General features: G+C 36.8%; 1 protein-coding gene across 1 annotated transcript in view; it reads right to left on the bottom strand.

Annotated features, from left to right (window-relative positions):
* Positions 1–27,290, bottom strand: part of LOC120637012 (laminin subunit alpha-1) — a 178,097-nt gene that overhangs the window by 106,905 nt on the left and 43,902 nt on the right. Inside the window, exons 15-18 of the mRNA XM_039908594.1 lie at positions 26,477–26,616; positions 25,771–25,918; positions 24,851–25,007; positions 23,692–23,853 (exon numbers count right to left, since the gene is read on the bottom strand). Of these exons, the coding sequence (XP_039764528.1) occupies positions 23,692–23,853; positions 24,851–25,007; positions 25,771–25,918; positions 26,477–26,616 (607 nt within the window). The remainder of the gene's footprint in view (positions 1–23,691; positions 23,854–24,850; positions 25,008–25,770; positions 25,919–26,476; positions 26,617–27,290) is intronic.

Genomic DNA, 27,290 nt, shown 5'->3' on the forward strand with positions numbered 1-27,290 from the left:
CAACCTGTAATGACACCGGCAACCCCACCACGCTGTAGGAACAAGTATGGGACTATGAAATATGGGATTGTCTCACAAGAATCATACGTATGGTGGTCCTATTCGACCCCCTGGGTCACGGTTCACGGTTCACTGGTACCAGTGAACGGGTCCTTTAGCCGCGGGGCTCGCCTTGATTGAGATGTTACAGCAAAACGCACAGTGGTGCATTGTGTTAGCTCGGAAGTCAAGTTTACTTGGAAGCTGGATTGCCAGCCCGATGCATCGACAAGCAAGCTCTGCGTAGGTATTTTAGGGTTCCGTAGCTATAAATAAATAAATAAATATACTACGACATTACATCGCCACCTAGCCCCAAAGTAAGCGTAGCTTGTGTTATGGATACTAAGATAGCTGATGAATATTTCTATGAATATAATAGAATTACTTATAACATACAGATAAACAGTGTCTGGGACACTGAAAAACAATCATTTTCATCACACAAACATTTTCCAGTTGTGGGAATAGAACCCACGGCCACGACTCAGAAAGCAGATTCGCTGCCTACGGCACCAGTCAGCCGTCAATTTTAGCTATTTAGCTATGACCACTATCTAATCCTCGAAATTTTCTAAGTTATGTTCGTTTGAAGTCATTAAAATGTCACTTGCTTCAACGGTGAAGGAAAACATCGTTAGGAAACTGTAGACTACGGCCTAAACCGTTCTCATTGTGGGAGGAGACCCGTGCCCTGTAGTGGGCCAGTAATGGGTTACTGGGTAATGGGTTGCTGATGATGATGATGACTACTGCTTCAGGCTACTACTACTAATGATATGTATGTAACAAGTCCAAGGTCGATGGGTTCCAGTAAACTATTGCTGGGATTTCATGCAGACTTTCTTACCAGACCAACCACTTCTTCATTCAGGATGATTAAATCAGGATAAGGATATCCCATTTTTGTAAATAAATAATAAATAAATAAATATACTACGACAATACACACATCGTCATCTAGCCCCAGAGTAAGCATAGCTTGTGTTGTGGGTACTTAGATGACTGATGAATAATTATATGAATAATATAGATAAATACTTATAATATATAACACCCAGACACTGAAAAACATTCATTTTCAAATAGGACTGTACAAAACAACAACAACAACGAAAGTTGGGCAGTTACAAAACATACGAATTTAAAAGGCTTTGACCAGTTTTCATTTAAAATTTTAGTTACGAACTTTCGAGGCAGATGTTTCTCTTTCTTTGACATAATTATAAGTTTTCAAGACACATGTATTTATAGTGTCATTGTTGTGTTCGCGTATTTCCTGTGGCGAGCCGCCTCGTGCCGAGACAGGCTCGTTGTGAGGGTGATGGATCGAGGCACGTCACCACACTCGTGAAGTGAGGCAACAAACATAATATCTGTATAAATGTAATATCTATATAAATATCATTTGCATATTACCATCTTATCTGGCTTTTATTCGGCTTCAAAAACGAGGCAGTTATCATTGTGACTTGATGATCGTAAAACGGAACGTATACAACATGGTCAGAACCGAAATAATACTTCACAGGCTTTAGAGTTATCTACATAATGTACTGCTTCTGTTTACAGGGTTATTCCTTATGAAATATACTTATTCATCCTTCATTGTTATTTCGTAATTCTGTTACACGTTGTAAAGTGCCCTGTAGTGTCGGCAGTTCAGAAAACGGTTGTCACCAGCCCTCCGGGAAGCCGCGGTTGTGTTGCAAGGTGACTAATGGAATATAAAGAAAAAGAGACAGCAGCATTCTCTGTGCTGTCACTACCATCTATTGCGATCACCAACCCATCTGCGTGGTGATGGTATGGGCTAACCACAGTGAACTGTATGATATTGAGGAAGATGCTGTTATCACATAATGCGGTCGGGAATCGAACCTAGCGATTTGTAGTTGTTTTATGAAAAGTCTAAGCAGACAGTTTATATATTCATCATCATCATCACATCCAACCATTACCGGTCCACTACAAAACACGGCCTCCCACTGTGAGAATTGGTTAAGGCCGTAGTCCGCAAAGCTGGCCCAGTGGTGGCCCACTGGTGGTTTATATATTAACTATCTTCAAACATAAAATACTACGGTTTATGTTATGTGTTTCGGCACCTAAGCCCCCACTTCATCCAGAACGCATACTTAGTTTCATCACGTTTATCAATACTTCAATATATCTAGGCGTTAGACTACACAAAGGCTCATACAACTTATTACTTCGCATACCACACAGTTTTTGCGTGACCATGTAAGGCGTTGTCTATGTGGTAGGTAGGTATAGTGTTTCGGTCGATGAGGTCAGCCGGGCTTATCTCCAACCGTAAGCTCAGACACGCGACGCATTTCGAGATATTAAGTCGCTGAATCTAAACGTTCACTAAAAGGCAAGACTGCTTTACAATTGTATCTCAATTTTTAAATCAATAAAAAACGTAAGTATTCTATATATATATATATATATATCCATATATACAGATTTCAAAGTGTTAGGGATATATATATATATATAATGCAAAGGTGATTGACTGACTGATTAATCTATCAACGGAGAGCTCTGACCACTTGACAGATCGGGCTGAAATTTTGCACACAGATAGTTATTATAACGTAGGCCTCTGCTAAAAAAGGATTTTTGAACATTTCAATCCTAAGATGGTGATGAAAGTTTTTATACAATACTTCATTTATCATTTTTTTTTCATGTTACATCCTAGAAACTTTGATTAGGTTTACGATTTAAAGTAGTCTATAATTCAATTATAAAAAAAAACCGGAAACAATGTCACCACAAGCTCAGCAAGTAATTCTAATGAAAAACCTTTGTAAGTCTCAATTTTGTTGCAGCGATTATCGAGCGTGCGCATGGAGCGGTCGCGACGGGACGAAAAATGTAAAACGAAAAGTCGCTAGTGACCGCTTAGGTCTAAATCCGTTCCATTAACCCGAATGGTTCCGCATTATCAGGCCGATTTATGAATGGAGAGTTTTGGCAACGCCGCACATACGGGTCATTGACCTGATTGTAATTGCGATTGGACAATCGGTATCGTGAAATATATTTTATACATAATTGTCGGTTAATCGAAACATAAACTAATTATCGATGTCTATCTGAAGATAGCTCTAGAGAAATGGACGTCAATTGCTGACCATTAACAAGTACTTTTTGCGGATTGCTACATTTCGCGGCCTGTTTTCGGTATTTAACGCTTGTTCAGAAGCTCCATATCATTCTACCAATGCTGCGTTATAAAATTCGAGGTCGCTGTTCCGGCACCTTGGAATTCCAAAATCTGGATAAACACATATGCATATCTAATATCTAATTACAATAAAAACCAAGAATCCATTAAAAGTTTTGCGCTTGATCTGACATAAGCTAAATAGTAGATTTATGTCCATATTCTATATTAAATCTATCCGTAATCCACAAATTTATTAATTACCGACGTTGTTATTGACAAAAAAATTCCATATAATTTAAAACAAATAACAACTTTGCTCAGCAACTTATCAATAGATTACAGATATACCATATAGAAAACGATAGAGAAACATATCGACTTGTTGTTTCGAGTGACAATCTTTAATGTGTGTTTACAGGATGATGAAATTTAAAAATTCAAAATTCATTTCTTCTCAAATAGGCCTAGTTTATCAGCACATTTGAAAAGCCAAGTCGGTCTGTTTGTAGTCACTCTACCACCAATGCGGAAGGCAAATTCTACCGAGGAGACCCGCAAAGAATCTCAGCAGATTAGCTGTTGAGGATAATCAGTAACCTACTTCCATCTCCAGCGCATAGTGAGCTATATCTGTTCGGGAGTCTTGATCAGTGCAGTGGTTGAGGTAACAAACAAAGAAATACACAAAAAAAATACTTTCGCATTCTTATTAGTAAGGAGTAAATCGAAAACCGACGTCATGTTCACGTGTTCACGAGTTGTATAGTCTCTATAAAAACACATTTGGCCTTGATCGTGTACGATCTCAATCCCCGAATCACAATCGCCCCGCGAGTGTAGAAAACCTGAGAGCTGATCGGCCCCATAAAAGGTCACATCAGCAATATTATGGCCTCTTGCTGTGTCATAATAATTTGTTGTCGACTATCTTGATGTGCTGTGCTAATAGGTATGCTTTACTGTTAAATAATGCAAAAATATTATAATTTATTTAAAGGCTCACACTTCTTTGAATGATTTTGTATAATATTTCACTAAAAAACCGTGATAGATGATTGACACGTGGAACATAAATAGGAGCTACTTTTGGAGCGTAATAAAACATTAACTTAATTAAGAGGTATAGACTTTTCGTTTCAAAACTGTATATTATGGCTTGTATACCAAGCTTTTTTAAACATAAAAATCTTGCCTATTATAGAAAATAATATAGATAGTATATGAAAATAGAGAAAAAGATAGAGTTTAGAAATCTAGTCCAAAAGATGCACTCTATTGGCTGATAACAAATTCCAATAATTTCTGTATGCAGTTATTTCACACGCCATAGCTAATATGATGATATATTTTTTTAATTACTGACAGTTGTTGGTCTTTTAGAAACCATTGTCTGAAAAGAATTTTTAAAAGACCAACATAAAGGCATGGACCAAAAGATTTAAAAAAAAATCCTAACAGATGCCAAGATTTCAAAGTGTTAGGGATATCTTGGGCTAATGATGATTCCCAATAGAGAACACACTTAAAAGCCAATTAAGAAGACTGAAACAGGAACTTTTTAAAAACAAAACCGACCAAGAATAGCTACAGCATAAGAACTCTTGCATAATAAAGAAAAGAGAGATAAGCCCCGCAGCTTAATATTACTTCGAGAGCACTGGCTAGTGTCAGTTGTGATTCAAGCCAATTTACTAAACTTCCTGGTTCAGAATCAATATGCAAAGACAGAAATGTGATATTCTTTGATATTCAAATTTAACTCATTCTAAAATACAATTTGTTATGACAAGAGAAAACGTCATAAAATGTATTGGAAAGACAACTGTATTTATTTACGACTATAATTAGATTTCAGTTAACCATTGTAATGAACTGTTCATAATTGAGTTCAAATCAGAACCGGTCATAAAAAAGTTGACATTAATTATGTTCACAGCGAAAATAATATTAAGGTGAAAGTGTTAAGTATAAAAATTTTGGCGCGGCACACTTGGCCCGCATAGCACTAACACTCATCAAATCTCAACATCAGATTAAAGAGTTACTAGGCCGGAGGAAGGTGCGGGCAGTAAAAGATAAGGTTTACGAACATTCACGCGACATTCTATTCCTCGTTACCGAGTCATTAAAAGTTCTAATTCATAGAGAATTATGTCTCTCGGATTACAGATGGGATTCTAATGAATGGGTTGTTTAGCTTAAGTTTGGGTTAGTGGTAGAATCTTTGTTTACATTCATGGTTTGAAAAGAAGTATCAACAGTAGTGGCGTCAAAATGATAGAATACAAATGGAGCATCGGAAATGCTACATGTAATACAAGACACAGAAGTTATACTATTTGTTATTGTCTTGTCAACGTTCAAAACGTTGACAAGACATATATAAAATAATTATTCGAGTTAAAAAAGTAAAATAATTATTTTGAAAATAAATAAACTGATTCGTCTCCTACAAAACTTTTTCCATTTACCTTTCGTTCCCGTCAGGTGGTCAGATGATACATCCGTCCCTACCGAAGATTTAAGATAGACGATTTTCTTAATGAATAGAGTTTAGTTAAGTTGTTAAGAAAATATCGTACCATGTTTCAGACCATACCAGGTCTTGTGGAAGGGCTGGTACCGCCTCGTATTCGGCGGTGGGCGAAGACGTCTTTGAGGCGCACCGCACGATGGTGTACAGCAGAGCAGGTAGAACCTTTTGTCGCGAATTTTTTCAGCAGCTTTAAGCCGTTCTCTTGCTATCCGTCCAGCGCATCTTCTAGGTCCACCTGCTTCTACCACTGTCACTAATATCAGCACCACAAGCCAACGCATGCTGCGCACTTTATATCACCATTGTCCGCACTAAGTCCACTTATTGTATCAGAAATTTCCAGCTATGCTTTCAACGTCGATTTATATTTACACAGTTTGTGCACCGGTTGTCCTTTCCCTGACTAAAAAATATTTTGCGGGAACACTTAAGTCCTTAATTTTAGAGAGAATGAAAATGTATCAATCATGAATGGTTTAGGCGTTATTGTAAATTATTAATTTCAAATATTTTGTAGCTATTATTAACTGAATTCGAAGCAGCTGTGTAGAACTTAAAATAAAAATGTATCGTAGTTTAAGCAATATGACTTGCATGCACCACTTGTGTATTGATTGATTAGTGGTTACGTCCACCGATGGGCACTCGCATTTTATCACTGTCAATTAGTTTCGATGCTGATAATATTGAAATGAGATTGCTTGCAACAGATCTATTTATTTATATTGAAGCTGGATGAATGGAGGTCCATTCATTTTTTTATAGATTATTAAATACCGTTCCCTTCTCTGTGTCGATATGATAATTTAACTTTAGGATTCTGTAGGATCTAACTTCTAGGTGAATAAAACTAAGGATATAAAAAAAGCGTACTGAAAAACCTTTTTGGAATGGCCAAAAACGTTAAATTTTAAGTTGTATAAAATCTATGCGACACTAGAACACTCGAAACACGTTTTTAATCACGCAGAGTTGTCCTGCTGGGCAGTTACAAGGTCAGGCTAGACATGCGTGCGCGCACGCCGGCTTTGAAGCGGCGACTGCGGGCCGAGTGCTTCTGGCGCGAACTCATTTCTCAGGGCTATGGGTTTTGCTCCACGGCCCATGTCCTGGGTAGGGTTGCCAGACCTCCTAGAGTTCCAGGAATCTCTGTATGTACTGCTCTTTAAAATGGTTGGTGGATTTGTTTGTCGCGAAACACTGAGCAACAGCCCGGACTCTGAAAATTTGGCTTTCTCCATTCCAGTGCTTTAGGCAATCAGTCCTGCCAATCAAAGGGTTCAACCTAACAGTCTAAGCTAGCAAATAGTGAAAGCCACCTTAAAAGTCGTAGGGCTTAAATATCACTCTTTGGTGTATAACAGCATAATAAGTTGGCATTATTTAATTATGAAGGTTTGACAGAATTTATTGAATTGAGCATTAATAACAATTCATCAAAGTCAAAGTTAAAAATAACTTTATTCGAGTAGGCCCATATATTGCACCACAGAATTAAGAACATACAGAACCCTCATTCAGCCTTTACTGCATACAGTGCATTGTGTTCAAAAACATTAAAAACTCCCGGAATCCGCTGAATGTTGCTAGCTCACAAATTTTTCCCATTTTATGGGAAACGATTAGAACATTAGAGGTAAAATAATTACTGTCAGCTGCCAAACGGAATGAAGTGACTAACCGCCTGTTCGAAAAACAATACTAAAGTACAGTGGTTTTTGATGCTTCAATATAAGTCGTGTACACGGTTTCTTTATGTTCTTAATTCTGTACATGAGAAATGTGTACGTGTTAGTGACATGATGGCGATAACCATATTTTCGTAAACTTAAAACTAAAGCTACCAGGGATCCAAACGCGTCCTGGTCTAAGAAGAAGCCCACAATAAACTTAGCCGGGTGTTAATTTTGTTATCACCATCTAACAATGTCATTTAAAATGATTCGAAATGCAACCTGGTTAGAGCAATAATTCACATGCAAACTTTTTTATCGATTACGTATTCCTTTATATTAAAATAGTTCTTTTCTATAAGCTTACGTTTAATACTAACTTTGAACTTAAGAGATTATTCATAAAAATAATAATATTAATAATTACATTATTTATTATTTTACTTCCCGAATTTTCCCCCCGTGAAATTGGCAACTCTATTCCTGGGATGCTAAAAATGCGCTCTTTCAACTTGCTCCGATTGACGATTATGTGTCAAACTTGTTTTATATACGAGTCGTATCCGGAACACCGTTATGCAACCTTAATTGGGCCGTTGACTTAAGCAAATATAGCGCTAAAATATACTTGCAAATTCTGAATGATATTATTACGAGACAGTAGTAGTAAAGCTTTTTATGACAGAGCTCGTCGGGGTAAGTACTAATACCATGCTTATTTCTGCCGGTAAACAGCATTATTGCAATGCTGGGTTCCGGTCTGAAGGGCTTGGTTTACGGTGTTATTATAAGCACATAAGGCTTAACACCTACGCGTCAAATTGATGGACACAGGACGGCATGTTGCGGGAAGTGCACCTTGCATGCCCTATGTTACTCTGTTTATAGACGAGGTTTTCCACTTACCAAATATACCATCTGCTTGGTCCCTCAAATATATTTGACTGTAAAATTACGGAAACTTGGAATGTAAAAGAATAATATTTTTTGTTGGTATACAAACCGATATAGAATATCCATTTGCCAAAAAGTCCTATAATCGAAATGATCTATTATAATTTAATAAAATAAGTTAACCTACTAACATATTTTATAAGTAATACTAACAAATGAGTTTTGGTTACTAGAAATAATTAATATTATTATTATAAGGAATTTTAATAATAATAATAATAATAATAAAAATCCTTTATTGCCATACACTATTGCTAATACAAGATTAATAACTAAAAGAATCATCCATTAATATTAACAATATGGCAAATGGCCGCAAACTCAGCCTTATGCTGTGCATTAGCAACAATGCTTAGCGCTGATTTTCAGTCTGCACCAGTATCCGACTGAGCAAACAACCGCGACGCCCGAGTAAATTTAAGAAAGAAATTTAAATAAAAGAAAAAAAAATCCAAATAAACTGTAAAAGAGAGCCAATAAAACTAAAACTAACGCAAACTTAAATTAAACAAGTAGGTAAATAAAAGTAATTAAAAAATAAAAAAATAAAATGAAAATAAAATGAAATGAAATTGTAGAAAAAACAAAAAATAAATACATAACATATACATAATTCCAAACAGTACTCATTTTGCATAGACAAATCTCGCTGCTTCAATTTGTAAGTTAAGGTATAAATTTTTTAGCTTGTGTTTAAATACTATTTTCGATGCTTACATACAAATTTTTATACTTATTGTAGTGAGATGATGTTATTAACTACATTTCTAAGCTTAAAATGAAAGCTTCTTAAAGGTTCTAAATGCGTCCTGGCCTAAGAAAAGGACCACAGCAAAATGATATACTTTTTCACATAACAATCTAACATTGCCTCTTAAAATAATTTCAAGAGCAGCCTAGTTAGAGCAATAATTCAATTTCTTTTTATCGTTTACCTAATATAAATGGGACTTGTCTTTATATATAAACTTTGAAACTATTAGAGAGACATCTCCAAAATGTCATCATTGCCCCTTTGTATAGCTAGACTTAGCCGTTGGGCTAAATAAGCGCCAGCTCTTCGGTCACCAGACGTAAGGACCAATTTTTGTGACACTATGTTAATGAAATTAAATCAATAGCTTATAACAATCCACTGCTGTACTAAAGGCCCTTTCGAGTTGGTCATCGCAGCAGATGATAATTATATTATCTTAATCGCCTCGTACGACACCCGACGGCACATCAGAATACAGTCGTCTCCACCCCCCTTGGTGGTGACGACTGTATTCTGATGTGCCGTCACAACACGGCACAAGACTCTGAACTCTGTGCTAATGTTATCATCTAATACCGGAGCATTGTCACGAAATATTGTCTATTGACCACGTTTTAGGTTGTACAATATTACATACTTTGTCATAAGTTTTAATACTTATATGAAAGTCTTCTGAGTACTATCATGTGTTTGCTGGTCACAGGTCTCCTATCTCATAGGAGAGACAGTTTAGAGCATAGACCCACCACATCTCTACAATGCGGGTTGGTAGGCTTTAACAACTATTGTCACAAGTTAGTGATGATAACCGGAATCGACAACTAAACGTTCTCTTCAAGGCAAGGGCGTTGACACCGCAAATTTCCTAGTTAGGTAATTTGCGGTGAAAATTGATTAATAGAAAAATCAAAATAGTAAAGTATTTGTACCGATCCATGATTTGACTCAGGCTCTCGCGATCCGTTGTTAAACATGCTGACCTTGTCATTAAGTAATTCATCAAATGTCTGACACGCCTGTTTAGACTCTCTCTAAATTCTGCTCAAGTCCCGAAATCTTGGAGGATTGCGAATGTGCAGCCAGTACCCAAGACAGAAAGTCGTGCGGACCCGGCCAATTACAGACCTATTGCCATAACGTCCATACTCTGTAAAACTATGGAACGTGTACTCAATAGTAAGCTCTTAGCATACCTAGAAGGAAACGATCTCGTGTCAGACCGACAGTATGGTTTCCGTAAGAACCGGTCTACTGGTGATCTTCTAGTGTATGCCACTCATACATGGGGCGAAAAAATGTACAGTAGCCTCGCTTTGACGTGTTTTTACACATTTTTTTAATGGATGCATTGGTAGGTCCAGAATTACCTTTGGAAGCGTATACTCAACCCAACAAATGAATTCTGCACCTTTCGCAGACGATATGCAGATATCACTTATTTATGTCCGTTTCTGGTAAGTCGATTGTTAATATAAGCTTTTTGTTCATAAAGAGTAATATTTTGTCTCACAAAGACTAGATTTTTATAAAAATATTGCGAAATAGCCTTTAGCATAGCCTTAAAATAGTGTAGTGAGTGGCTTATTTTACTAATAAAGATAAGTTCTTTCTTTCTTTGTATTTAAATTAACAAAACTATTCAAGAAGCGCAAGATTCCTATCCAGCACTCAGTAGCGGTACCTACCCAGCAGCCGACAGCTACAGTCCACTAATTAGGCCGCGATCTACGAGATTGCCTGATAACGAGTGATAACACGCGGGTGGGCCACTGGCGAACACGACAAAGTCCCATCACTTATAACCGTCGTTGGAATAGAGCATAGAATCGCGTAATCAAAGTAATTTACATAATATGTTTTAATTAGATGTAGAGTCTTAGTTTCAATTTGGATGATTTATGCATGCAGTTACAAGACGTCCTTCGTCTATTGGTTAGCATGCATAAGATCCTCGATTGGAATCTCGGATCGGAACAAATATTTATAGATATCGTGGGGCTTCTGGTTAAAATATCTCAATAATATCCAGGAGTTAGGCAATCACCGGTGTCAACCCCATGGGGGTGACGTTAAGCCTTCGGTCCCGGGTATTATCACAAACTAGTAGCACCGCTAGGTGTAACCATTTCAAACAACACTAGTAAAAATGTATAAGAAAAATATCCACCCTCCGCTTGCGGGGCTTTTGGACGCCCAAGCAACCGGCGCGGCGGTCAGGGCTCCAGAGTGAGGAACCTCTAAACAATACGCGCCGTTTCTAGGACTACTGCCTTCTGTATCCGACCCTTGACCCAAGAACCAAGCGAAAACTTCTTAAGATATTGGTCGAAGCTTTTCGCGAGAAGACTATTCACTGAAACGACGATCGGAACAATAACAGTCGACTCAACATTCTATGTATTCTGTTCTATATGTAGTATATTTAATATTACCAAGCATTGTTTTTTTTTTCTTAATTTTAATGGAGGGTTTGTTCAATTCTGAACATGCCACCCTCATCGGAGTTACGTAAGGATATTCATTACTGCCTACACTAAATGGCCATGGCCACTTTATATATGTCATAAAGTTTTATGGCCTCCTTAGATAATGGATGCGCCAAAACAGTGTTACATACCCCCAATTCCCGCAAATCAAGGGTTAAAGTGAGCCCTGAACGAGAGTCTTTCTAATTCGCTTTGGACACATTCCACTAAAAGGTGATAAACATCCTCGATAGTATAGCACTCGGATTTTCCCACTAGGTGTGCAAATTCATTTAGAGGGAAGTGCCCGAAGCGAAATCTTAAAGCAAGCATTGTTTCCTATAGCACTAATACGTTAGTTTTACAAAGTAACAAAAGAACAATATAATAAAGAGAGCCATTGAATAATTCCTAAAATATATCTCTTTGACGTGTCCGCCGCGTTATCGCGTTACAATGACTGAACTGAGGTATGACGTAATTTGATTCATAGCATCCGAGCTTGTTCCTTGTTTCCTTTATAAAGAGATTCTGTCAATATTTCGATAGGTTTAATAATAGGCGACTGTCATAAATTAGTACCTTTTCTTTTATTTTAAATATCAAAGTCAAAGTCAAATATTTCTTTATTCAAATAAGCACGTACCTGTATGGCACTTATGATGCGTACATTACATGTAAAATATAACATAGAAGTGAGTTGATGGCGATAACTAAATTCGTCAACTTAAAACTAAAGCTACGAGGGTTCCAAAGGCGCATCGCACCGGAACAATAAATCGCTTAGCGGCATGTCCATGTCGGTAGGGCGGTCAAAGTCTCCAACCAGACAAAATGCCAGACATTGTTGGAAATTTAGGCCGATCTGGTGTCATACTAGTGGTGACTAGCTTTAGGCAACGTAGGTATTTTAGCAAACGGCAACTGTTGCTCAGTAACTTTTCGGATTAGTAGCCAAGTGGTTGTCTTCAGACAAAGAATATTTAACAGCCATTACGGTCTAAAATGTCAACAGTTAGCAACTCCGGTTACTAAAGTTACTTAGAAAAGATGGCCGCAATTAAGACATAATTTTAAGCGAGTTTACGAACTTACAAAAGGGGTAAGATACTTTGTCTATGATATTAGTTTCTACTTTGTCACACAAGCCACTCAGTTTGTGAATTTGTATAGATGACAATCGAAATAACAAAATGTTTATGGGAACAAAATTCTAAAGATCAATAGTACGATACCTTAAAAGTTGATCTTTGTCGTCGAGTAGATTTATTAAAAAAAGCAAAATTCATTTATTTCAAGTAGGCCCAGTTTACAAGCACATTTGAAACGTCAAGTCAGTCTGTTTGTCTCTCTACCACCGGTTCGGAATGCAGATTCCACCGAGAAGAGCCGGCAAGAAACTCAGCAGATTGCTCTTTCTCAACATCATTTTACAGTTTACAATGAAAAAATATATATAATTTTTTTTATCTTGTAAGAGATGAGATCGGTGCCTGCATCCAATCAGCCTTGCATAAGTTTAAACAATGTGTAAAAACACATTAGCAGGTCCAAAATTACCTCGGGAATCAGATTATAAAAGCGTATACTCAGTCCCACAAATTACCTGCACCTTTCGCAAACGATATGCAAATGTCACTAACTTATGTCCATTTCGAGAATCCCTATCTCTATCCCTATCCCTATCTCTATCTCTATCCCTATCCCTATCTCTATCCCTACTAATATTATAAATGTCAATGTAAGTTTGTTTGTAACGCTTTCACGCAAAAACTACTTAACCGATCCTCATGAAATTTGTACACATATTCTTGGAAGTATTAGAACTAATATAGGCTACTTTTTATCCCGACATTAAGCTCGATTCCTTTGGGAGAGGGGATGAAAGTGATTGACGATTTAAAACCATAACTCCGACAATTTATAACCGATTTAAATAATTATTTTTGTACTATAGAGGTTTTATTTTTGTATATAGTATTGTTATAAATATATTGTGAGGCTACCGTCAGTATACTTATTTCGTTCATAATTTTTCACGGAGGGATTCAAGTTACATGCAAGTTAGTGTTCATTGTTCCGGTACTTTACGAAACTGACATGAATAATTACCAAAACCCTTGTAACGCTATAGATCGAGATTGCAACATGTGTTGAATCACACAAGCCAGTTGGCATGAACAAGAGTTGCTTATGCTTGCTCCAATAATGGCCGCTCGCACATGTGGCTTAATTATATTGAAGGTTGCTATTAAAGCGTTCGATAGGCCTTGAAGGTTACAGGTAATATATGTTAATTTGTTTCACGCCTTTTTCTTCTTCAATTCTAGTAGTGAAACTATCACGATCCGCTTTAATCAGCTTTGTTTATGATGTGATGTTAATTTGTTTCGCACTTTTTACTTCTTCAATTCTTGTAATGAAACTATCACGATCCGCTTTAATCAGCTTTGTTTATGATGTGATGTTAATTTGTTTCGAACTTTTTACTTCTTCAATTCTTGTAGTGAAACTATCACGATCCGCTTTCATCAGCTTTGTTTATGATGTGATGTTAATTTTTTTCACACTTTTTACTTCTTCAATTCTTGTAGTGAAACTATCACGATCCGCTTTCATCAGCTTTGTTTATGATGTGATGTTAATTTGTTTCGCACTTTTTACTTCTTCAATTTTTGTAGTGAAACTATCACGATCCGCTATCATCAGCATCATATCAACCCATTACCGGCCCACTGCGTAAAGCCGATACATAATCAATACATATTTGAAAATTTAATTTATGTACATAAAAATATACCAAAATTTAAAAAGAAAGTGGACTGTAACAATATTAATATTAGAAGTAAAAATCAACTTGTAGTGCAGTTTACTAGGCTGCATAAAATTAGTAATTCATTTAAGGGTAATTGAAATAATATTTGTATTTCATAACAAATTACCAGATGAAATCCTTGAGGTGTCTCTCAATAAGTTCAAAGTTTGTATAAAACGTAAGCTTATAGAAAAATCCTATTATAATATTAAGGATTACATGTATGAAAAAACTTGGGTATGAATCTCGAATTTCATAGCTAAACGTTAACTCGACTGTGAGATGGTGATAACATAAAAAACCTGGCTAAATTTGTTGTGTGCTCTTCTTTGACCAAGGCGCATTTGGAACCCTCGTAGCTTTAGTTTTATGATAAAGAATATAGTTATTACCATCACTAACAGTGTAACATGTTAAATGTATGAAAGCTTCAGAGGTGCCTTTTATAAGGTCTACATCTATAAAACATTTTTTTTATTTTCTTAGACTCCCTCACATGGTTTAGGCCGTAGTCCATCACGCTGTCCCAGTGCGGATTGGTGGGATCCACTCGCTTTTGAGAACATTATAGAGAGCTCTCAGGGATGCAGGTATCCTCACGATGTTTTCTTTCACCGTTAAAGCAAGTGATATTTTAATTACTTAAAACGCACATTACTAAGAAAAGTCAGAGTAGCTTGCTGGGATTCCATCTCGCGCCCTTATCACCGCTTAAATACTAATGCTACATTCCTTATAAAATCTTAGTCATCGTTCACGCCTCGTTACCACAGTTAACACCTTGCTAGAGTTCAAATAGTGCGCATTATTCATATGCGCTGGCGTTTGGGAACCAGCGTTCTGGAATTTTGCTTTTGCTGGGAACTTTTGCTCGCCATTTGTTGCTGTTAAGTCTATTTAAATATATTCGTACTATCATGAGTCATCATTTTATCATAGTTCATAAGTACAACTAGGTACGAATATGATAAAATGAAGCGATGATAGCCCAGTGGGTAGGAGCCCAGAGACTTCACTTTCGGGGAGCCGAGTTCGAATCCCAGCACGCACCTCAACTTTTCAAAGCTATGTGCGTTTTAAGTAATTAAAATATCACTTTCTTCAACAACTTCCTTACCAAAAGAAGATTTAAAGTAAACTTTCAAATGTAAACTGTTTTGTCGGTTAGACGCTAATTCGGTGGTAAAACCTCGATATCATAAAATAGAGATAAAAAAGATGGAGATTATGTGAGTTAATCTACGGGTTCAACGGATTAAGTTAAGATGACACCAATCGGGTGCCATAAGCAACACAAGCGGAGTTGTTAAATAAAAATTAAATAAAAAAAGCCTTTATTTCTAGAAACATGAGATAGAACAATGCAATTTAAAATGATTTAAGTTCATAAAAACATTTAAAATACATACATTACATTTATCATTAAAAATATTGCATTATTTTTAATTTGTTGATATAATTATTAGAATAATATAAAAATATAATTAAGTAACTATATAATATCAAAATAGATTAAATTATGTCGCCCGTTTCAGATTGCCTATTGGCTAAGAGGCTAAAAGAGGAGTTGTTACGTAACATTAAATTGGTTGTTAACATCGGAAGTTTTTGTTTTGAAGCTGAATCCTGAAACTGACATTAAAGACATGAGCTATGAGATAAAATAGTTATAGTTTTATTCGGCGGAAACCTTTCAACAAGTCTTTTTATATTTGATGGCACCGATCGGGAGTCACACGCCGAAAATTAATGACACCCCTCAGGTGCCATTCGCAATGAATCGGTTAAAGCTTATATTTCGAAAATTTGACACTTTCAAATATATTTTCACAGATAATATTTATTTATATTGATGCAAGCTCATGTTTTATGCATGGCCGCTATTTCTAAAAAACAACGAAAATCTTCAAATAAATAAAACATTTATTGAAACATATTTTACGTTGTTTACAGGCCTAAGTCTAGGCCCTTGAAATCAAAAAAGTTGAACACCTCTGCAATTGGAACGTACCAGCTCGTTGCGATGCGCGGCGCAAAACCGCGAACGGAATAAGCCGCGCTGCGTGATTATTGTGAGGGGGTGCGGGCCCGGCGCGCGGGGCTTGTCGTAACGCCCATTGGAGGAAGGTCAACCACCACAAAAAATTTAGCCGGGTGTGTTTTTTTTGTTATCACCATCTCACATTGTCGTTTGAAAATATTCAAGAAGTAGCCTGGTTAGAGCAATAATTACCAAACCATTAGAATCAAATCAGCCGAAAGTCAATAACTTTGATGACAAAACGTAAAAGGCAGGCTTGTAAAATATAATGTAAGGACAGCCCTCACATTTTATTTTTATCTAGTACTAATTCAAGTGCATTGCGCAGGACATATAAATTGTAATCTCTTTAAGCCCGTTTTGGTCAATTGGAATCCTTAACTAGCTCAGAGCCGACTCAGGACGACTCCAACGGATTTCCGGCTTGCAGCTAAATGCCAATTGTTCCTTGTGAGATGTGCAAGCAGATTGCGATCCGGTTCAAGCGTTTGTAATAGCAGAGGAGTCCACATAATAAATAATATATATATACTACAACAATACACACATAAAAAAAGTAGTTTATCGTACAGTTCGTAAATACCAACAAAAATAACACGAAAGCGGGTTGTCTAATTCTGCCCGTGACATCCAACTAGACATTTCGTACCTCCGCAGTCCCGTCGTGACCACGATCCCATAATATTATCGTGGTATGTAACCGTTGAACTATTTTTAAGAAATACGCACATCGCCATCTAGCTCCATAGTAAGCGTAGCTTGTGTTATGGGTACTAAGATGACTGATGAATATTTTTTATGAATAATATAGCTACATACATACTTATAACACACAGATACACCCAGACACTACCACTAAACAGACGATGGATAGAGATATGTTAGGAGTATCTAGTACTCCTAGCATAGCTCTCTCCATCGCTCGTTGAGTTACTCTGAGCCTTCTTATGAGGCACATAGTAAGCGACCACGTTTCAGGTCCGTAAATCATTTGAAGAGGTAATAATATAATAATAATAATTTGTAATATGGTATTTATGTTTATATTTGACGGCCGATTAGCGCAGTGGGCAGCGACCCTGCTTTCTAAGTCCAAGGCTGTGGGTTCGATTCCCACAATTGGAAAATGTTTGTGTGAAAAACATGAATGTTTTTCAGTGTTGTTTTTTATGCCACGTGATTAAATCAGAAATGAGGAGATCCGAACAAGAACTAGAGCTACAGACATAGCTCAGTGAGTCGCGTAGCTGAAGTGTCAATGGGCGGGCACATAGCTCGGAGAACGATGGACGTTGGGGTCCTAAGGTTCTGGAGTTGCGACCCGCCGGTAAACTAAAAAATATGTCCAACAGTGGATGTCAATCACTTGAATTGACGATGATAATGATAATAACTATTCAGACATAAACTAAACATATTTTTTTCCAAGGAGATTTATTGCATTCTGATAGATAAAGAATAAGCGATTTTGGCAGGATTTGAAATAAAAACGAAACGTTTGAATCATTTTTCGTGCAGAAGATGTGATGTGATGACAAGTTCTATTTTAAGTTCGTTAGAAGCTTTATTGTAACATAATTAGGTACATAATAAAATAAATGCGAACAGGTATGCCTTGTTTTGTTGGTTAGGCTTTCACGCTTTAACTACTCAACTAATTGTCATATAAATTTTGCACGTACGTTGTCAGATGTACTGGTACATAAAAGGACATAGTAGGGTATGTTTTATTCGGCCAAAAAATCTATGCCCGAGGGATAGAAAAATTACTTTTAGAAACCATCTTAATTATTGACACCATCTCTTCGACTACAAGTGTGTACCATCTCGTTAACACTGCCCCTGGAAGTTGCCTGTGCCGAGTGCTCTAACAATACAAAGGAAAGGATACAGAACTGTTTCTCTAACGCAAGTGTTTGCCTAGATACTTACCTAGACAAATATGATTTGCAACGGAAATATATGAATACTTTGAAAAGTTAGATAGGTATAATGGAAAAGTTATCCTTCTTCCTCGTATTTTATAAATAATCTAGCTGTAACCGGGACTTCATCCTCGTAACTTAAGTTCCCTAAGTTCCATATATTTTTGTGAATTCTTTATTATGTATTTCATTTTTCACGGCCTCCCTGGCGCCTACTAAAAGGAGCTTCTGTTTTTCTGAATTTCTCTTGTCTGGTCTAGTAGGAGGCTTTGACCGTGGTTAGTCACCCTACCGACAAAGACGTGCCGCTAATCGATTTAGTGTTCCGGTACGATGTCGCGTAGAAACCAATTAGGGGTATGACTACCATACACCTCAACAGGTTACCATCTTAGACTGCATGACTTACCACCAGGTGAGATTGCAGTCAACGGCTAACTTGTAGTGGAATAAAAAAAATTGTATGCTGGTATGCTTTTTGACTGACTTCCTGTAAAAAGAGGAGGCTATTAATACGGTTGATTTTTTTATGTATGCACAGACATAACTCCGAAAAAATATTTTTTGTTGTGAAGGGAGTTATTCCAAAATGGTCTCATTTAAATTTGATATACCTAGATCTGACGAAGGTTTTCGGAGACAAAAAACACGACAACCGAACTATTCAAAAAATATAAATAATTCAAAAAAATAACAGGAAAAATAGAGGTACAGAGGAGAACAGACAGAAGTTTCTAGGGAAGATTGAAGAAGTAATCTCTTTGTAGTTAATTAACAGTGTGCTATAAGTTCAGATAGATTGATGTTTGAGTTTACAATATGTGCCATGTTGTAATAAGAGATACTTAAACGATTAAACGTTGTAAGATATGAATATGTGGTTTCTTTTATACGTAACCTATTCTGTGTCTCGAGTTCTAATTGAAGAAACTTTCCTCTAGTAATCAAAACATATCTCGTACTGAAATCGCTTCAGGTGGTCTTATACGCAACAAAAAGACTTGCTTAATGTGTCGTGTGATGCAAAAAACGATAAGCACGAGAGATCGCAGACAGAGAGACGCCGCGCCGGCCGCTGCACCCAGACGCATGCACGCAGCGCGCGGTAAATATAGATGCGCGTGCGCAATGTGCGTATAACGTTGATATATCGTGCAGACCGATTTTGCAATAAGTCGCAGATTTATTGTGTCACTAGCGGTTGCTTGGCGACTTCATCCACTTACAATTTGTAATCCTATTGTAGTCTTGCTTAATCTATAGATTTGCAGAAAAAGGTTATTCGGAGAAACAGATAAGTAACCAGATAGTTTACGTAGTACACAAAATCCTTAGTCTATGATTAAAGTAGGTATATCTTAGTTGATGAAGATGTTTGCAGATGAAAATCAACGAACGATAATAAATTATCCGCTAGTCGCATGTAGTGCATTTATTTAGGAAGTACTTAGTATAATAATAATTAATCCCTACATCGAAGTATACAATACAGGTTTTAAAAATCCTATTTTAATTCCATACAGAAGCTAAGCAATAACAAAAATAAACGAAACATAAATCTTTTGACATCAAGTTCTCTCGCTTAATCGGTGATTTCTTGGAGAGAGTGTTACACGCAATTAAAATTAATTAGCCACTAGAAATGCTTCCTATTTATGCTATACCTCATCAAAGACGATATCTTTAAATGTGCGTATGCGCAGCCGCTTTCGCGGTTTCTGTCTGATTCTCGATATAGTTCAATCCTTGAATCATGTACATGGTTCAGAGCGAGTCATCTATTATACATTATTGGTCGGTGATGGTGGAACTATTAAATTATTTCTTTTTGACAATTAATCTTTATTTCATATATTTTATTGCATGAAGATTATTTGTATTTATTAAAAGGTGATAGCCTAAGCTGTTAGTTGTTAGTTTAGCACATGGGCTTCACTTTTGGGGGGCTTTCGGAACATCTTTGTTATGACTAAGCATACATAATGAGAATTTTTAGCAATTATTTATCATTTGCTTTAACGGCGAAGGAAAACATCACGAGGAAACTGGTACGCCTGAACTCTCCATAATTTTCTCAAAGGCAAGTGAAGACCCCCAATCCGCACTTGGCCAGTGGTGGATTACTGTCTAACCCTCTTAATCCGTGAGGAGACCCGTGCCTTGTAGTGGGCCAGTGATGGTTTATATGATATTGATGATGATGACTTATATTTTATAGTTGCGTTTAGAATTATTAATTGATTTTTCAGAATGGGGTAAGTTAAATAAAGACACAACTTAAGAGAGTTTCACCGATAAAAAACAGAAACTCTGCCAGAACACGTTTCATAAGATAAAAAACAGAAACTCTCCCAGAACATGTCAGTAACATTGGACTTGGTTCATATAGGTATACTTGGATGTTTAAATTAAAATAATTTTGCGTGCAACATTTGAAACGTGGGTGGAGTAAAACTTTTGATACTAATACTGCATGTGATAATACAAAATTTCTAGCTCTTTTTCCTCCTGTTTAAGTTTGTAACGTTCTTTTAAATCATCTAACGTACCTAATGTGCCTTAATGTAACATTGAAATTTCACTCTAAATTCCGAACCGAGATTAGTACGTTTCTAATCTAAGTTTTCGATTGTAAATACTCTGTAACGTAAACAGTAAAGAAAGAGTTAATTGGAGTCGTTTATAGATCATTTTGTCAACACTTCAATAGTCACTTTAAAATGAGTAGAGTTATGTCTATTTTGCTATGACCTTACAGTGTAACTAAGATACTCGATAACGACTCCGCGATAGTGAGCGTGCAAATCTTATACCTGCCAGTAAAACAAAGTTACGGTCTAAAAGTTATCGAATAGTCGCATAAGAAGTTCACTTAAAAAAAACTTAAATATCTAGAAAACATTTTTGAAGTCATTTGAAAGCGTTGTTTGATTTCCCGTGAACGTTCAACATAACGAGCTAACTTTATTGAACATGTTTTATTTACACAATAAGTCAGGCCTCAATAGATCAATGGTCTCGTGTTTCTACAGAGGTAGTTGTTACAAGATTGAATATAGAGTACCTAAGTACCTACCTAATGTAAAGTGCTCAGGATAATGCCGGGGGCGCCTCACCAAGGGAGGTCCATTGGTCGTTAGAGAATTACACCGAGTCCAGTAAGCTTAGTAAAATAAAATTTGTATGCTCGTAATCGTGGAGCCGTTTTCGAGTTTCGAAAAACTGTAACACCAGAGCAAACTTTTGGGTCGTAAATTATGTATACATGTTTTTAATTTTAATAATAAAGTTTATATATTGCATTTTGCTATAAAATAAATAAATAAATACTACGACAATACACACATCGCCATCTAGCCCCAAAGTAAGCGTAGTTGGGTTATGGGTGCTAAGATAGCTGTTGAATATTTGTACGAAAATAATACATATAAATACTTATAATATACAGATAAACACCCAGACACTGAAAAACAATCATGTTCATCACACAAACATTTTCCCAGTTGTGGGAATCGAACCCACGGCGTAGGGATCAGAAAGCAGGGTCCCTGCCCACTGCGCCAGTCGGCCGTAAATTAATTTAATTAAAAATTAGCTATGTGGGCAACGGTAGGTCAGAATAGATTTGTCACCACCCACCACTATTCCCACGGGTTAAGTACAAGGCGACTAAGGGAATATAACGAAGAACGCGCAGCAGCCAGCAAGGTCTTACTACCACCTATTGCGCATGACAAACCCTTTCATTGGGAGAGCCTCTAGTCCAGCAGTGGAATGTTACAGGTTCTAAAATTATAGAGTACTAGATGTGCCCTGCGTCTTCGCCCGCTTTTTTTGGAAGGCAGCGTACTGCTTCATAGTCTACACCTATAGTCAAACATGAGATTTATTTACAAACATTTTTTTACCTTACGTTTTTTTTGTCTTCATGAAAAGTATACTATATTATATCTAGTACCTCCAAGAATATGTATAAAAAGTTTCATGAATATCGGTTTAGTAGTTTTCGTGTAGCGTAACAAACAAACTTACATTCACATTTATAATATTAGTAGGATAGATGTTCTTAACCGACTTTCTATACCATATACGTATAACAATCATAGGTATACTAAGGGTACAGATAAAGTATGATTTTCCTTATTCGATCATCGTATACGTAGGTACCTATTGCCCAGGAGTATTATAGTCGTACGATATGAATTATGAAGGTGGGTGATGTACGCATACTAGTGTATTCATCATGATATGCCGCCTCAATGCGATACTCAATACGGCTCGGATCGTCACAAAAGAGTTGGCACAGAGCTTGACAATTCGAAATGCGATCATGTTATGATAAAGCATACGATGAGATATTACGTACGACACAATATATACGACGATAGGTTCACAGTCTTTTTTTTAAATAGGTACAATTAAACACTGTAAAGATGTGTTAAAATGGAACTTATGCTATTCATTTTAAAGTTAAAATTCGTGTCCGTTGCTGCAGTCAGCGCTCAGAGTGCAAAATTTAAGGAATATAAATCTGTGTTACAGAATTTGCGACTGTTATAGTCGCATATTCTATAGATTTGGAATAGATTTTAGATTTTTATTGTTGCATTGGGTTACTATTACGTAATAACGTTTCGGTGCTCGAAAACGACTTAACGGTTACAAGTACTAGGGGTACAGATCTTCGGTGGGCGCAAGCTTGTAGGCCTTAGGACGGCATGTAAGACGATTGTTCAAGTAATTGATCGGTGGTTGGATTCTTATCAGGTTTTTTTAAATCTCGTTAAGAACTTATTAATTTCAGAAAGAAATCACCCATAAAAGCACCTAACCACTGTGAGAACGATACAAACACATATACATGTAAAGTACAAACAACACTAATCCTCCCCAAAACGAGTTCACAATGGATTTAAAGAAAAATCTTCTTTCTCTCTCTCTTCTATCAATCTCTTTTAAACTATTTGTATCTCAAAATATAAGATGTTAAGACTGATGTGAAAGGCATATACTAATTTCGGCATCGACGGTAGGAGAGCCGTAGCTTAATTGGTGAAAGCGCTTAGGCCGCTTTTGCCCGAGAGTTGCAGGTTCAAATTATAAAATTGATAATTCCTCCAAATGTAGGTAAAACACTAATAAAAATTATAAAAATATTAATAAATTAAAATAAGATGTTCTGTTTTTAACACTTTGTGAATGTACTTATTTTCTTTCTTTCTTCTTTCTGCAGGCCTGTGTACTCTAGAGGTAAACTTGCTTAGTTTGCAGGTGAGAAGCTGGCTCCTTATCAATAGGTACTCACCCAAGCAGCCAGCGCGCGTCAGCTCGTAGTAGCCGGTGAGGCAGTCCAGACACCGCGGGGGCGCCGCGCCGAGCGCGCAAGTGCAGTCTCCAGAAGTGGCATCACAGTCTCCGTCGACGGCCGCTTCACCGCACGAGCACGAAGGGCAACCTTCCTCTACACCTATACAAAGAAGAGAAAAGAAGATCATGATTGTGTTGACGCCACATGGACTCTCAATGAACAGAAGAGTCAAAGTCAAATATGTATTTAATCAAATAGGCACATAAATGACACTTTTGATGAGTAGGTACAATACATGTAAAATAGCAGAGAGTTGATGGCGATAACTAAATTCGTCAATTTAAGACTAAAGCTACGAAAGTTCAAAACGCGTTCTGGTCTTAGAATAAGCCCACAACAAACTTAGCCGGGTATTATTTTTTTAAATCACCATCACACTTGTCATTAAAAATAATTAGAAGAGCAAACCAGGTTAGAGTAATAATTCACACCCAAGCTTTTTTATGAGTTACTAGCTGACCCTCGCAACTTTTTCTGCACCAAATTACAGGTCTTAATATCTTAAAAAAACCTAGAATTTTATTCCTAAATTATATATGCCGAATATCTTTATAGAGTCTATATAAAAATATCTAAATAGATCTATAACTATAAATAAACTAGTATGTATAAATAAGAATATACTGGTGATGAGTCTTATTATGGAGCTTAACGCAACGCCTTTATTTATTTTACATCTTATTACTACGGCAGGGCCACTTACACTAACTAGACAGAACTACATAATGTATTGATAACTGACTATGATATGACAAATGAATGGATAACATTTAACATTATAAAAGACATGATATTAATACTTATAGTGATACTCTGCGAATACTGAAGTAAAAGTCATTCAATATTCTCAGAGTATCTCAACAATTCACGGACCAAAATAGCGCGTGGAATGATGACAATGAACGCGGTATAGGTGCCAAGCTTCGTGCAACAGTGTTACAGGAAGGGACGACGATAATTTGTTTTTTCGTGGACGAAGGTTATTGTCTTTTGGGGCACTTATAAAACACAGTCGGTTAAGAAGATCTGGAGCATCGTCATTTCCTCGTAAGCTTGGGCACATTTATGCTGTAGGGTTAAAATTATGTTGACTTACCACCAAATCCTTCAGCACACATGTCACAGGCACGGCTAGTCCATCCAGGGCCACAGGCACATTGTCCCGAGCGGGCGTCGCAAGCCGCTGACAGAGCACCATGGCCGCACGCACACTCGATACACGAACTATTCGCACCGCCTGCCCAGTAACCTTCCTGTAGGGAACCAATTTTGTTGAATAAACTTCCAAATATTGAATATAGTAAATTGATAATTATGACTAAAGTATCAACATTAATGTCTGGACTTTTATTCACGATACCATGATGCTATCGTGAAAAAAAATTACTTACTACTAAAAAGTTACTACCCTGTTTACTCAAATCACATATAAATTCTTGTTGATCAGTAAGTGAAACTAAATGAAACTTAACGACATTATGAAAATTAAGCTTAATTTGCCACACTCCGCGAAAAGCATGAGAAACTGTACAGATCATAACAGATCTTCGTCAATGTACCCTCTGTTTTGCTCCGAAACCGGAGCAACCTCGGGAAATGTTGACTTTACAATGAATAATTGTTATTTTAAAAAAATGGCATATAATTCCGCAAAGTAAAGCCTGCCTCTATCCAATACTTAACGACAAATTTTAGGATGAAAATTGTTATACCTACTTTAAGTAATAATGAAAAAGTGAAACGGAAATGTGTTTTCGAAGACGTTTAAGTTTTATTTAGTTTTATTTTAGTACAAATATTATGTTTGTTTAAAAATATTTTAATGGTTTTCTATAATTACCACTGCAATCCCTGTTTACTCAAATCACATATAAATTCTTGTTATCCAGTGAGAAATGCAACAAAATACAACTTGACTTAATGAAATTGACATTCTAGGACTGAAAATGATTAAATGCTAAATGTGAAATGAAATAAAGAATAGGTAACTTTAAAAAAAACCTCTTGGTAACTTACTTGGCACTGATCACAACGTTCTCCTTCAGTATGTGGCGGGCACACGAGGCAGTTTCCGCTGTCTGCGTGGCAAGGTCCACCGCCACACTCGCAAAGCTTGCAGGATCCACCTAGCGTAGTTGGTGACCCCCAATAGCCCGAGTCACAGCTGTTAAAGAACTAAACATTAACAATACTCGTTCAAGTTAAATCATAAAATCACTTTTGATAACTAAGCAGCTTTTTAGTATCGATAAGAAAAACAATTTAGTGATTATGAATACAAAATTTTAAATTAGGTGGCCTTTTTTTTTTTTGTTGAGTTTATACGGAACTTTCAGGGATAAAGTTCTCACGATGTTTTTCTTTACCATTAAAGCAAGTGATATTTTAAGTTCCTTAAATGGCCCATAACTCCGAAAAGTTACAGATGCGTGCCAGGGATCGATATTGGTTACCCCAAAAGGGAGGCCGATGCTCTAACAACTAGGGTCCTACCGTTGTATAAGACTCTTTACTTTATAATAATTTTGTAGCATATACCTGAAAGAAAATTGCCAAAAATCGCCAGTTAACCACTGATGTACATTATAAAGAGATGTGGTCCTAAAATGCTACCCTGGCCGAGTATATTCGAAATTTGTTTTAGAATCATTTGAATTAAAAAATAGGTTTAAGATACTGATAACTCTCTAAGCCTCTCAAGGAAGCTGTAGTTGGTACTTACAGTTCGCAGCGGTCACCGGTATAGCCATCCGGACATTGTGTGCACACGAACTCATCACCTTCAGCTGACGCGAGAGCGCAGTTCGGACTGAAGTTGTTGGAAGCCTCGTACAGCGGGCATGCGCAGGGCTTGCAAGCACCCTGAGGACAATATATATATAAAGTTTCTTATCTGAAAGCAAGTTCTCGAGTTGTGACGACTTTAGCACATCACCATGACATCAACTCAGTGCTGGCTCACTACAGAGCCCCGGTCTCCTCCCACAATGAGGACGGGTTAAGGCCGTATTCCACTTTGGTGGACTCCACACACTTTAAAGAACTTTATGTAAAACTTTGAGGCAGGTTCCTTACCATGTAGTCCTAAAACGTTATAGCAAGTGATATTTAATTGCCTAAACACCATATAGCTCAAAGGTAGAAGTAAGAGTTACAATTACAACGCGATTGCAACAGGATTGGATTGCACGAGCTCCACCGATACAACGTGTGAATAAAAACCGAAATAATAATTCACAGGCTTGACATTATGTACTGTCTCGGAGACTTAACTGTGAAGCCGAAACGCTAATAGTTTTTAAGTAAACAACCGCCATAATTTTTACTGAAAGAAATCGGATACAGCCCTAAAATTACATGCAAAATTAAAATCATGTGACTGTCGCTTTATTAGGTACGCATCGCGTAGCGTAAGTACTATGCGCGTTACGGACTCTTATCTGCAATAGGGTTGTCATAAGTAAACACTTAGATTGTTTTAAATTAGTTTGTATGGAAAAATAAATATCCTTGTTTTGATATAATATATGTACACG

The sequence above is a fragment of the Pararge aegeria genome, chromosome 3, assembly GCF_905163445.1.
Source record: "Pararge aegeria chromosome 3, ilParAegt1.1, whole genome shotgun sequence".
In the NCBI taxonomy this organism is placed as follows: domain Eukaryota; kingdom Metazoa; phylum Arthropoda; class Insecta; order Lepidoptera; family Nymphalidae; genus Pararge; species Pararge aegeria.